A 13,127-nucleotide genomic window follows, 5' to 3' on the forward strand; every position below is an offset into this window, starting at 1 on the left:
CTGCCTGGTGCCCGAGACATTGTTTTCTGTTTTCTGTAGATTTATGACTATTTTACCACCATCAGCATTACATATAAAAATTCAGAAGGCATGTTTAGGTTCACTGGTGGATTTGCATAGTAAATGAAGTGGTTATACTGGTGTTGAAGACATCACAACCCTCTGTTGTGTTCCCATCACCACCACTGTAAAGAAATCAAAGTCAGTACGTTTCACTATGTACATCTTTAATAAAACCACTCAATTACTGTTTACATCTCAACCACTAAATTATGCAGAAATGTTGACAACTCTGTGGAATTCCCCTTTAAGCAATGGAAGAAAAAGCAACAAACCACCTGCAGCAAAATGCTAAAAATGTACGTTAATTTACCTTAAATTAACAGAATTTGTGGAATCCGATATCTTATAACATTTTATAATGAAGAGGACACAAACGTGGTACTCTATATTGGCCACAACAAGGCTATTGTGTGTACCTGTCCTACAGGAAGTCAGGTGATAAATCAAATTTACAATTACGCTTACCCAATTGTAGCTGATCAAGATATTTTGCTTCATTAAATGTTGGAGCTACCACGTGGCTAATAAACCCTACAAGTCAATCGTTACCAAATCTTCCGCATATGTTTTTGACCAGAAACATACTTCATGCCAGGGTGCAAACACAGACGTGGCAAGCTATGCAGACAGTTTTGCAGGTTGTTGTGCTGAAAAAAATGCAAGTTATAATGCAGCACAAGCACAAAGAATGTATACAGAGTGTAGCAGCAAAGGGCAATGTGACGACAGCAAGACTGACCAAGCTGTCTGTACCACCAATTTTCTTTAACCTGGTTATCTGTCAGCTGGATGAGTCTCTTACAAAACTGTTTGCTTGCATAAACATATTTATATTACATCACCTCTTCATTCTGATTGAACAGGTACCTAAGTACCTAACAGTCTTCTACTGTTCATATGTTTAGCAGTTGTAGATGTCGGAATGACAGTAGCTCCCAATCTTCTTTGCACTCTATTGCTCCTTGGAGTGTTGAGTGTTTTAACCGCCACAGTACTGTAACAACACACAGCGAATTTGTACAGAAGGGCCATGCGTTTGCAGAGCCTTGGCCAAGCACTGTCATTTGCATACTTGCATCGAGGATGTTTCTGGCCTTAGGGAATCTTGCATAACAGCACAGTAACTGTTTTTGCAGCTTGTTTATATGTACCAATTATACCAAGTGACCGCAGTATAGCTTCCCGGTATCACCAGTAATGCCACAAATCACTATAGTTATTAGTGTTTAACCCCATACTTTTAAATCAGCATTAAGGTTTACAATGGTCCATGGAAGTTGATTATTGGTTCTCTTTTTAATTTTAAATATAAAATAAAAAATGACAAACAAAGAAACTGATACGATGTCATAACTTTTTGGAAAGATGCATCAGGTCTATAATTAATGCAAATTGTTCAAAAATCAACATTCAAACTTATTTAAAGGAAATCTTGCGTCAAAGTTCTTTAAGTGATTAACAAAGCTGTATTATTATCTAGGTTCAGGCGAATCCAGGTACCGCATAATTAGCTAATTCTTGTGCACCAATCTTTTAGTTAATCTACCATTTTGAAGTAAACAAGAAAAAATGCCCCTTGATGTTACATATACAGCTGTTAGATTCACTCTCCAGTAGCTGCTCAGGCTTGTTCAAGACACAGTCTTATATGATTGGCTCACTGCTAGTCACATGACTACATGATGTGTTATTTTGTCATAACAGTATGAAACATGCAGTGAGGTTCCTACTATAGCAACATTCATTAAAATGAATCTAACTGCTGTATTACGTAGATGTCAATATTAGAAGCCTTCACTTATTGATGTAAAACACTGCATATTTACTACCATCTTGAAGTATTCATTATTCGTAGGAAATTCTCATGTAGAGTACCACTGAAGCGTGCCAGTTTCATTTAAGGATAAATTGGTTAAGAAGACAAAAGCAAAGAAAGATCAATGTGGAGCCAAACTAGGAGCAGTAAGTACCATGTAAAAAAGTGATTTAAAAAGTGTAGATGTGCTTTGTCAGACCTTAATGATAGAAACCTACTGATTCTCCAAAAAAAAAAAAAAAAAAAAAAAAAAAAAAAAAAAAAAAAAACACCACAACAACACCTTTACATTCAGCTTCAAGAAAGGCAACCACATCACCACACTGGGGTGTGTCACTCTATGGAAAAAGTTTCAGTGAGGATTTAGTGATTTGTGTGTGTGAGGGCACAACGTCATACAAAACAGCAGTAAAACACTGCCCCTCTTACTCACAGCCTGCTTTTTTCACAAATCTCCTGATCTTAAGGCCGTAGTGTGTCTGCTACCAGCACATCCGTCTGTGCTAACGGGGTATCCGCTCACTTCAGAAGAGCTGAAACATGGTCAGTGCCCGAAGTTACTGCTCCGCCTGGCTAAAGTCGTAGCAGAAGTTGAAGTTACTAGGGGGTTTGGGGATAGGTGGGGCTGTGTCAGGGATGGGGACGTTCTCGAGGTCCAGGAGGCGGAGCTTAATCTCCATGGAGAGAAGGATTTCCAGTTCGCTGCGCATCGCCTCACTGCTCATCTCTTTGCCCAGCAAAACATTCAGCCCATCCGTCCACAAGCAGAACTGAGAGAGCGAGAGCGAGAGAGAGCGCGAGAGCGAGAGCGAGAGCGAGAGAGAGAAAAAAAAAAGAGTTAATCCTAGAGATATAGAGTCTCTAGTATATCTAGTGCTCTAGTACTAGGGTCACATGCAAAAACTTCTGTCCCTGTTCGAATGATATGTTTTACAGATTTTCTAAGTGAAAATAAGCCAACACATCCTCTACAGAGAACACACGTCTACACATATTAATGCAAAAATACCATTTTTATTATATAATATTATGAATTTTACATTTTGGGGAAGAATAAGTGTACACAACGCAAATAACAGAAATCAGGCACAAAAATAAAGTGTTAGTTAATAAATTGTGCTTTCTCTGGAGAGGATGTGTTAACAGTTCTACTTAGAGAGTTAACAAAACATGCAATTTACTAATATTTAACACTATTCATGGAATAATCTTTAGCCACCATGTTGCTAAGCAACCACAGCCTACTGCTAATTAGGTGGAAGATTTGACCAATTGCAAAATAACGCTCATGTCTCTCAACCCATCAAAAAAAGATCTCTATGTGCTACTTTCTCAGTCAAGTGAGGCATAAGCTCAGACAAAACTCCTCAGAACAAACCTTCAGTGGAAATGTCAGTAGCAGCAAATTAGTCTTATGCTTCTCAGAACATGACTTCTTCCTCTCACTGCTTTCTTAATACATGTGAAATAAAAGCGCGCCAGCTGAAAACTTGTCTCACTCTGACTCGCCCTTGTGATGCTTGCTGTATTGGTAACATCTACACTAAGTGGTTCTCTACAGATGCGTATCATTTTGGATCTGATTACTTGTAATCATGATGCTGGAAATGTTTTAGATTAAACCACATGTAGGAATCACACTCACAGCTCAGTGGCAATTCTGATAGTGACAAATCTTACTATCATTAGTACATTTATTAATAATAGATTATTTATTGACCATCAGGGTATTTTATCAAACAAAATAAATATGAATATATTTTATAAGTAAACACACATGTTGCATCACTTTCTGTATTAGCAATGCGTTCTGTGATCTCCATTTCTTGTAAAGTGTCCTTGAGCATGGGAAAAGCACTATATACACAAAAATTATGATGATAATGATGATGAAATATTTCCCTTTTCCCCCCTTTAGTGCACAATATGCACCTCATCATAGACACCGTCTGAACACGGTCATAAGGGAGTGCTGAAAAATGGACTAATGGAATGATGGAGTCTCACTTACATCTGTTCTGGAGGAGGCGATGAAATTCAAGCTGTACTCCTCAACATCGTACGTAATGCTGAATGCCAGGTCCAGCATCTCCTGCAGAACAAAAACATCAGCAGCATAATCAAGGGGCTCTGAGTGCTTATGTTGTATTCACTCTGGTGTTTTCACTCTCTGGAGTAGTTGTGAAAGCCATATTTCTGGTTTTCACATTTAAGTATTTGTTTTTCTTACAGAGGAGATAGTTGGCTAATGCAGGTCTCAAGCTATTTGATAAAAACACAGCATGACGAAGGATAGTAACTCTGTATTGTTTAACAAAGCAAAAGCCTGCTCTGAAAGAATGCTGCTGAAAGAAAAATATGTAGAAAACTGGGACTAACCTTGGTTTGTTTGCCTTTGTTTTCTTTCATGTGAGGACAGTCCTTTCCAGTCAGCAGCGCTTTGATATCTGCCACAGGGACTGTTGGAAGACACACGACATCTCAGCTAAAGAGTAATGGCTCTTACATCTGTCCTTCTTTAAGCACAGGACTGCATCTACTGTAGGTTAACTGTAGTCCTTAACTTAAAGAACTGACCTTTCACAAGTGAACATTCTGCCACTGAGCCTTTAGGTAAGGCCCTTAGGCCAAGTGCCTACAAGTGCTACAGATTCATACTGGATTAAAATCACTATAATTATTACAGTAGGACTGTAAACACTACACACACACTATAGGTTCATAATGGATTAAAAAAAATCTACAGATTTATACACCCAGTTAAAGAAAAATCCTACAGCTTTTTACGCATTTCAGCATAAATTAACAGTTAAGATGTAAACAAAATCATTCAGAGCGGTTTGGTGTGAAATGTTCTGTTCTAGAGAAACTGACTGAGTCAGAATTAATCCAAGACCATGGGAATGCTTAAATGAGCGAGTATCCCACTGACCCACTGAAAGGTCAGTTTCAACTTTAATGTTCATAATTAAATCATTCAAATGTAAACAAAGTCTTCAGAGAGGTTTGATGGGAGTCAAACTGTTCACAGTGGTGGTGATGGGAACCAGACGTCTGAAGCGTTTAATGCCTCTAAAGCTCCCTCACACAAGGTTTTTACATGAAAAGGTTATAAATATGCTGCCTGAAGTCAATTTGTGGCAGAGAGGTAGGGTGTTGTTAGACAAAATAATCCCCAAAGAAAACATACATTTTCAGATTTCCAACTCTTTTATCATTATTAATTTAACATAAAACTCAGAAATCATGTGCGAGTTCACTTGTGGTTTTGGATATTATTTTATTATAAATAAAATGGCTACATGTAAACATTATGACACCTGGTTCCTATAACCACTACTGTAAAGAAATCTGATTCAGTAAGTCTTCATATCAAACCACTCTGAATGGCATCTCAATGGAATTCCTTGTTAATGTGTGTTGTTCGTTCAGCAGTTTAAAAAAAAAAAAAAAATCACTACAATTATTAAGTAAGACCGTAAACACTACACACACTACAGATTCATACTGGATTAAAATCACTAATTATTAGTCCAAGACTGTAAACACTACACACTGTAGATTCATACTGGATTAAAATCACTATAATTATTAGTGTAAGAATAAACACTACACACTGTAGATTCATACTGGATTAAAATCACTAATTATTAGTGTAAGAATAAACACTACACACTGTAGATTCATACTGGATTAAAATCACTAATTATTAGTCTAAGACTGTAAACACTACATACTGTAGATTCATTCTGAATTAAAATCACTATAATTATTAGTGTAAGACTAAACACTACACACTGTAGATTCATACTGGATTAAAATCACTAATTATTAGTCTAAGACTAAACACTACACACTATAGATTCATACTGGATTAAAATCACTTTAATTATTACTGTCAGGCTGTAAACACTACATACACTGCAGGTTCTTCCCGATCATGTATGATCATGTACTCAAGTGCGCTTGAACAGGGTGTGGTTCCACTCACTTTTGTCCTGCAGACTCTCAATGGAGGGTGTCTCGGTCTCCTCCTCCACATCTCCATAGTGCAGGACTTTGTGATTAGGAGAGAGCCGGCAGTACCACAGCTTATCTGAAATAGCCAATAATCTGCATGTTTAATTCACCCAAACTAAATGTTCTTAATCTTTAATGACAGACTCAAATGTGTACAGTTACCAGCAACAGCCAACATTAGCTCAAGGTAGAGGCGCTGATCCTAAATCATCACTGCTGCTCTGAGAGTGGAAAGTTCCTCACCTTGTCTCCGGCGACTGCTGATCTTGCGGAACAGCGTGCCATGACACAGCCGGTTCAGCCTCTGCTGTCTGATCAGCTCCAACAACTCCGGCTTCAGACGCTCTTTCAGCTCACTATGCACACACACACACACATACAGCAGTGATACAGCTGCAATGATACATTTGCTCCCCAAAAGCCAGGAACAGCAAAACGTTCACAGCACAACAGCTTCAAAAAATTATTTTAGCTCTTATATTTTTGACATAGTGATGGTGTATCACTCACAGCACAGGTGGGGCCAGGGTCTCCTCCTGATGCAGTCTCTCAGTCTGCCGCAGCTTCAGGATCTCACTGTAGTTCAGAGCATTCACCTTGTTCTTAAAGAGCTCCAGTGAGGTGGGCTTACTGGACAGGGTCCTGGTGATCTGCTCCCGAACCACCTGCATAACCTGTGTAACACACACATTAACATCAGTTAAGTGCAAACATGCATCAATCTAAAAGGTGGAAATTCACTGTCTAGATTTTGGAATGTTAGAATCAACAACAAACATATTCAATAAAGTATGTGATTATTTTTTGCCCAACGTAAAATTTAAGAAAATAAAAAATTTCCTAAAGAATACTAATCAAAATGAAGCTCTGCAAGGTCAGAGATTTATACACCCAGTTAAAGAAAAATCCTACAGCTTTTTACGCATTTCAGCATAAATTAACAGTTAAGATGTAAACAAAATCATTCAGAGCGGTTTGGTGTGAAGTGTTCTGTTCTAGAGAAACTGACTGAGTCAGAATTAATCCAAGACCATGGGAATGCTTAAATGAGCGAGTATCCCACTGACCCACTGAAAGGTCAGTTTCAACTTTAATGTTCATAATTAAATCATTCAAATGTAAACAAAGTCTTCAGAGAGGTTTGATGGGAGTCAAACTGTTCACAGTGGTGGTGATGGGAACCAGACGTCTGAAGCGTTTAATGCCTCTAAAGCTCCCTCACACAAGGTTTTTTACATGAAAAGGTTATAAATATGCTGCCTGAAGTCAATTTGTGGCAGAGAGGTAGGGTGTTGTTAGACAAAATAATCCCCTAAGAAAACATACATTTTCAGATTTCCAACTCTTTTATCTTTATTAATTTAACATAAAACTCAGAAATCATGTGAGTTCACTTGTGGTTTTGGATATAATTTTATTATAAATAAAATGGCTACATGTAAACATTATGACACCTGGTTCCTATAACCACTACTGTAAAGAAATCTGATTCAGTAAGTCTTCACATCAAACCACTCTGAATGGCATCTCAATGACTGAATCATGCAGAAATCTCATAAAATTGGTGGAATTCCTTGTTAATGTGTGTTGTTCGTTCAGCAGTTTCTAAAGACAACATGTAGCCATTTTCATAATATGCGACATGGTCATTTGGGAGATTTTGTTCTACAGTTTGTGTCACTTCTGTCCATCACACAGCTAAAGTAATATTAATTAAATGAGTGAGTAATTGCGCTGTGTGCCATCTCATGCATGTGTGTCTGTATGTGATGTGACAGTTATGTCTGACCTGATGGACACAAGACACATTCAAACCTCAGGCAACCCAAATAAAAGGTCAGGAGCGAGGGAGGGAGAGGGCGAGCCGAGAGAAAGACAGAGAGGAGGAAATGAAAGGAGGAAGGGACAGAAAACACAATGGAGTTTTCGCTCTCTGTCCAGAGCTGAATCCCCAGCTGTGCCACAGACAGGAGCACAATGAGCGGCCAGCTCAGCCGTTAAAGAGAACTGACCCCTGCCGAAATCACCACAATTCACTCCCTTCAGCTGCCTTCACCACAAGCCCTCGACTCACTCACTGTCTCTCTCAGCCTATTACCATGACCATGGGAATGCTAAATGAGCGAGTGTCTCATTGACCCACTAAAGTGGCACTTTCAACTTATTAAGCTTTCAAACTTTGGGTAAGTTTACAGAATATTTACTACATATTTCATGTAACTGACCTACACTGCCTTCTGTCAATAGTTTGGGAACATCTTAATAAAATGCTATTTAGCACAAATGTTAATCTTGGCTTGCAATAATTTGTCATATTTAAGAGTTACCAGTTGTGATTTAATGAAAACAATATGATCAAAAATGTGTTAATATTTGAGTCAATACAGAGGACTACACTTGGGAATAAACACACACATTGTGAATTGGGAATAAGACCACGCATTGTATCCCTTTGTTGTGATGGCCGCACACATCAGCACTCAAACCTTTCAGGTTCCAATCGAGCCCAATATGCTCAAAATGTACTTTTCACAATAGAAAAACCGCTCATCATACAAAAGGAAGACACTTGAATGAACATGAATCTGAAAATACACAAAACCTTAGCAGACAGCTCTCTTATGCTAATAAAATCTTTCCAGATATTTTTTTCTTACATAACTGTAAAGTAAAAGGTGAAAAAAGAGGAAAGGTAATTTTTTTTAGGTAATTTTAATCTTTTTAACCTTGAAATTTAAACCATTTATATTGGTGTATTTGGCATTTTCAAATCATATTACAATGGGAAACCGTTTTGATCCAGCATATTTTACAGTAATTATGTTAATCAGTTGGTAATTCCAGTGTTTTTCATTCAGACCTCTTAAAATTCACATAGGGTTTTAACTGCCCTGGCAAGAGCAAGAACATCTGTGCAGGTATCAATAGGTGAGGTGCTGTAGTAGCTTCCAGCAACAGCTGCAAATAAATGAAATAAATCTCTCTGGATCTTTGGCTTTAGATGACACATTAAAATACCATTACAAAAGTGAACGAGGTAAAACGAAAAACAGCGAACTGAGAGATTTTAACTAAACATCCCACAACCTCTCTAATAGGTAAAAGCCTTCAACAATAATATGACATAAGAGACACAGGAGGTCTAAAATTGCATTCTGATAACAGACACTTACTGACAATTTACAGGGAAATTCCATTGATTTGTCAACATTTCTGAATAATTAAATAATTAAGATGTAAAAACACAATCATTCAGACTTGTCTGGTGTGAAAAACTTATCTAAAAAAAAAAAAATTACTGGGTTAGAATTGTTTACAGTGGTGGGGATAGGAACCAGACACCCACGTTTACTATCTAAAACCTACCTCAGCAGAAAATGATTCTACAGTTATGATTACGCTGCCTGATGTCACAGACACATTCAAATCAACAAGTTTCTCTACAATTAACCATTTCACATCAGGACTCTCTGAATGACTTCGTTTACATAGCAACCACTGAATTATGCAGAAATTCAAAGAAATGAAAAAAAAAAAAAAATCACCAGTAGAATTCACCTTTAATACATCCACATGTTAAACAATCATGCAGCTGAATAATAAATCTATAGCTGCTCTCTGCAGGGATGCAGTAAATAATGAAGTTCCCCAACACACAGCAGTTAGAGTGGAGCTGATTATACAGCAAGGGCACAAATGAGTGCTGGACCCTCAGCTGCACACAGCTGATCAACAAACAGAGCTACCACACCTCCTCTCCCTCTCTCTCCCCTTCTCCTCTGTCATCTAATCTTTCCTTCCACTTCTGTCTCAAATTCTTTCCTGTCTGGGTATTGATGGTATATTCAGTATGTAAACCTACCTCCGCCATGGTTCAGTTAAAGCTGCCTCTCCGGAACCTCAACTAGCAGTGACTGAGTGTGTGTTTGCATACAGTCCCTCCCTCCAACGCACAGACACAGATACACACTCCCAAATACACATGGCGCATCTCTCTGAAAAACCCGCCCTCAGAAGAGTCATTACACACACACACACACACACACACACACACACACACACACACACACACACACACACACACACACACACACACACACACCATGGGCCCCAGGAAACCAGCTGGCAGAAACTCGCTGCCAGAAGCGATTAACAGTGGAGAGAAAAAGCACAGTCAGGCAGTTCTTGGAGAAAAAGAGTGAGCGATGAATACGACAAAATGAGAAAAACAGTGAGGAGTAAAAAAGAAAGGGTGAGGCATGGAGGTGTGCAGAAACAGGAGTGTTAGCCAGCGCGATGAGCTTATATACTGAGAGCGGACAGAGTGTTTTAGCAACATCTACGCACATCGGGCTACTGCAAGGAGGGAATACAGCCCTAAAGCCTAAAGCAATAGCTGAGCAATGTTTCTTAAATGCTGAACAACACATCATCTATACCAGCACTGGTGCAATGGACTACAGACATTAAGCTGTAGTGATACTGCTAGATAACAAAAACGTACTGGATCGTATGTCAAAGGAAAAAAAGAATGAATCTGATCCAATCCTGTACAAATCTAGCCTAAAATAGCACTTGTCTCATGTGATGTGTCACACAGTGTTGATGGCGACCTTGTAACATGAACGTCTGGGGACAACCTAATTTTCTATACCAATCCAACACTTCATGATGCCAGAGCTCAAAGTATGGGGCGACAGTGTGCTCATCCATGCTGTTCAATGGACAACAGTTTTGTTAGCCCATGGATGTCATGTAAGTTAGCACAGCCGAAAAGTTTCCCAATAAAGCAAGTGGATGTGTGGCGAGTGTGCAAAGAACACATACAGTAAAAATAGTCATCTCCTTTTGTAAGGGAAAGACAGTTCTGTTAGCTAATGACAGCGTTTTCCTAGCTAGCTTCTGTTTTTGTGTTATCAATCATAAAAAGTGTTAAAAGAGAATAAAGTAGAGAAATTTGATTTAGAGGAGGCATAGCTTTGTTTTGCACTGCAATCCAGTATTAAAAGTTTAAAAAGAGTTTTTCGTTACAAGATCATGTTTGGCCCCAGTATAAAAATATGGCTGGTAGAAGGTTTTAAGTAGTTTAAACAGGATAGCCTACTTTTACAAACTAACCCAGAGACATTATAAAGGAGGAGGAGACAGTTCACTGGTTGAAAAATGAAAAGGAAAACTCAGAACGTTCAAGATATTTAGAAGAAAGTTGTACCTATCTAAAAAGTTAGCAAAGCTGCAAGCAGAAAAAGCCGCCCCATTGCGTACGCCTGCACAGCAGCCAGAACAAGATGAAAAAACTGTCTTTCGAGCCAAACGCTACACACTTAAAGATGGTTCTTCAAGGGTTCTTAGTATAGAAAGTGGTTCTATATTCTACATTAACACTCACATTTAACCATCCACATCATTAAAAAGGTTCTTTGCATCGTGAGACAGTTCTTCAGATCGATGGAGTGTTTTATATATGGTTTTATATAGAACCTTTTTGAAAAATGTTCTATAAAGCACCAAAAAGGGTTCTTCTACTGTTATAATGTTAAGCCTGTAACAATAAAATAACCCTTTTTGGTGCTATATAGAACTCAAAAAGATTCTATATAGGACCATCTACAGCACATTCTACTTCAACCTGAAGAACACTTTCACAATGTAAAGAACCCTTTAATCATGCAGACGGCTCTTTTAGTTTTCCTGGTTCTATATAGAACCACTTTTCTTTTCTAAAGAATCCTTTAAGAACGAGTGTACAAAGGCAGATTTCATCAGTAACACTTTAATGTGACATTCCGTTTTGAATTTATAGGTCTCGACCTATTCAAATAGATCAGAGTCTGACTGGAATGCATTACTGGAATAACTGGCCAGGGGCGCTGCCAAGGTGGCTGTCAAGCAGACAGACTTTCCAATGAGGACATTGGTTCATCTTAAGTCAAGTGCTCATTTTAAAGCTTTGTAGTTGGTTGCAGTGTTGGTACTGGCATCAGAGAAGACAAAAAGTAGCACAGTCTCATCTTCAACTCCAATGTATATCACTTTCTGGCTGCCTCAGGGTGTTTTGAAAGAAGTTTACAATACGGTGCAATTGCAGGAGTAGCAGAACAGACCTCAACACCTATAAATGAATCATGAGCTCACTAATGTTATTAATGCCAAGATAAATGAAATCTGATACTGTGAAACTGATATTTGGAAAATAGCAATATTGAATTTTATAGATGGCACCTAGCTTTACATTAGACTGGAAAGTTAATTTCTCTTCATTTTCTCCTCTGTCTCTCTGTCGTCTGTCTCTCTGTCGTCTGTCTCTCTGTCGTCTGTCTCTCTCTCTCTCTGTCGTCTGTCTCTCTCTCTCTCTCTGTCGTCTGTCTCTCTCTCTCTCTGTCGTCTGTCTCTCTCTCTCTCTGTCGTCTGTCTCTCTCTCTCTCTGTCGTCTGTCTCTCTCTCTCTCTCTCTCGGTCGTCTGTCTCTCTCTCTCTCGGTCGTCTGTCTCTCTCTCTCTCTCTCTGTCGTCTGTCTCTCTCTCTCTCTCTCTGTCGTCTGTCTCTCTCTCTCTCTCTCTCTGTCGTCTGTCTCTCTCTCTCTCTCTCTCTCTCTCTGTCGTCTGTCTCTCTCTCTCTCTCTCTCGTCTGTCTCTCTCTCTCTCTGTGAGCTCTGTTGTTGTGGAGTGTAATTTAGTGCTGATGTTAGTAAGTGATTGTGTTAGGGAGCAGATTTCTCTCTGTGTGTAGTTGTGCTACAGCGTGGAATTGCTATTGTTGCTCTAATACCTTCATAAAAAGATGGGGCTCACTGCCCCTGGCCACGAGGATTGTGGGAGAAAATTGTCGCCACAAACAAAAGGCTGGACACTCATACCACCCCAAAGGGTCAAAAGGCCGTCTGTTTATGACCCAAAAACGCTTTGTGAGAAAGAAGCATGTTGTGGGGCGTTTGTCCAGTGGGAGGATCCTCTACCACACTTTAAAAGAAGGACATATGAATATTCACAGACTTACAAAAGGACTTCACATGCACAACCTGTTCCTTTGAATGTTTAGCTGTATTTGAATAGCAGGCCAGACAAAATATTTCTCAGCTGTAGTACTTGTCCAGATGATCCAATCAATATCCCATTGTAGTGCTGTTCATGACCATAAATCAATACTGCAGCTGGTTGGTCATTTCACACAATGAATGATTTAAAAACACAGAATTCACAGTAATTTTAACTGCGTAACTTAAGCTCTGA

The 13,127-nt window shown here is 38.9% G+C and overlaps 1 protein-coding gene across 3 annotated transcripts in view; it reads right to left on the reverse strand.

The window, feature by feature from the left end:
• Positions 1–2,154: 2,154 nt before the first annotated feature.
• The window catches only part of elmo3 (engulfment and cell motility 3), a 34,446-nt gene continuing 23,473 nt past the window's right edge, over positions 2,155–13,127 (reverse strand). For 2 of the 3 annotated variants that reach the window (XM_017724360.2, XM_037540808.1), the window contains 6 exons: positions 6,410–6,573; positions 6,143–6,255; positions 5,871–5,975; positions 4,259–4,338; positions 3,891–3,971; positions 2,155–2,649 (listed from right to left, as the gene is read on the reverse strand). In XM_017724360.2, the coding sequence (XP_017579849.1) occupies positions 2,437–2,649; positions 3,891–3,971; positions 4,259–4,338; positions 5,871–5,975; positions 6,143–6,255; positions 6,410–6,573 (756 nt within the window). In that variant the 3' untranslated portion in view covers positions 2,155–2,436. Of the gene's footprint in view, positions 2,650–3,890; positions 3,972–4,258; positions 4,339–5,870; positions 5,976–6,142; positions 6,256–6,409; positions 6,574–9,761; positions 9,869–13,127 lie in introns of those variants that run through there. The other variant, XM_037540809.1, reaches the window with a different exon arrangement.

This window comes from Pygocentrus nattereri, chromosome 8 (assembly GCF_015220715.1).
Source record: "Pygocentrus nattereri isolate fPygNat1 chromosome 8, fPygNat1.pri, whole genome shotgun sequence".
In the NCBI taxonomy this organism is placed as follows: domain Eukaryota; kingdom Metazoa; phylum Chordata; class Actinopteri; order Characiformes; family Serrasalmidae; genus Pygocentrus; species Pygocentrus nattereri.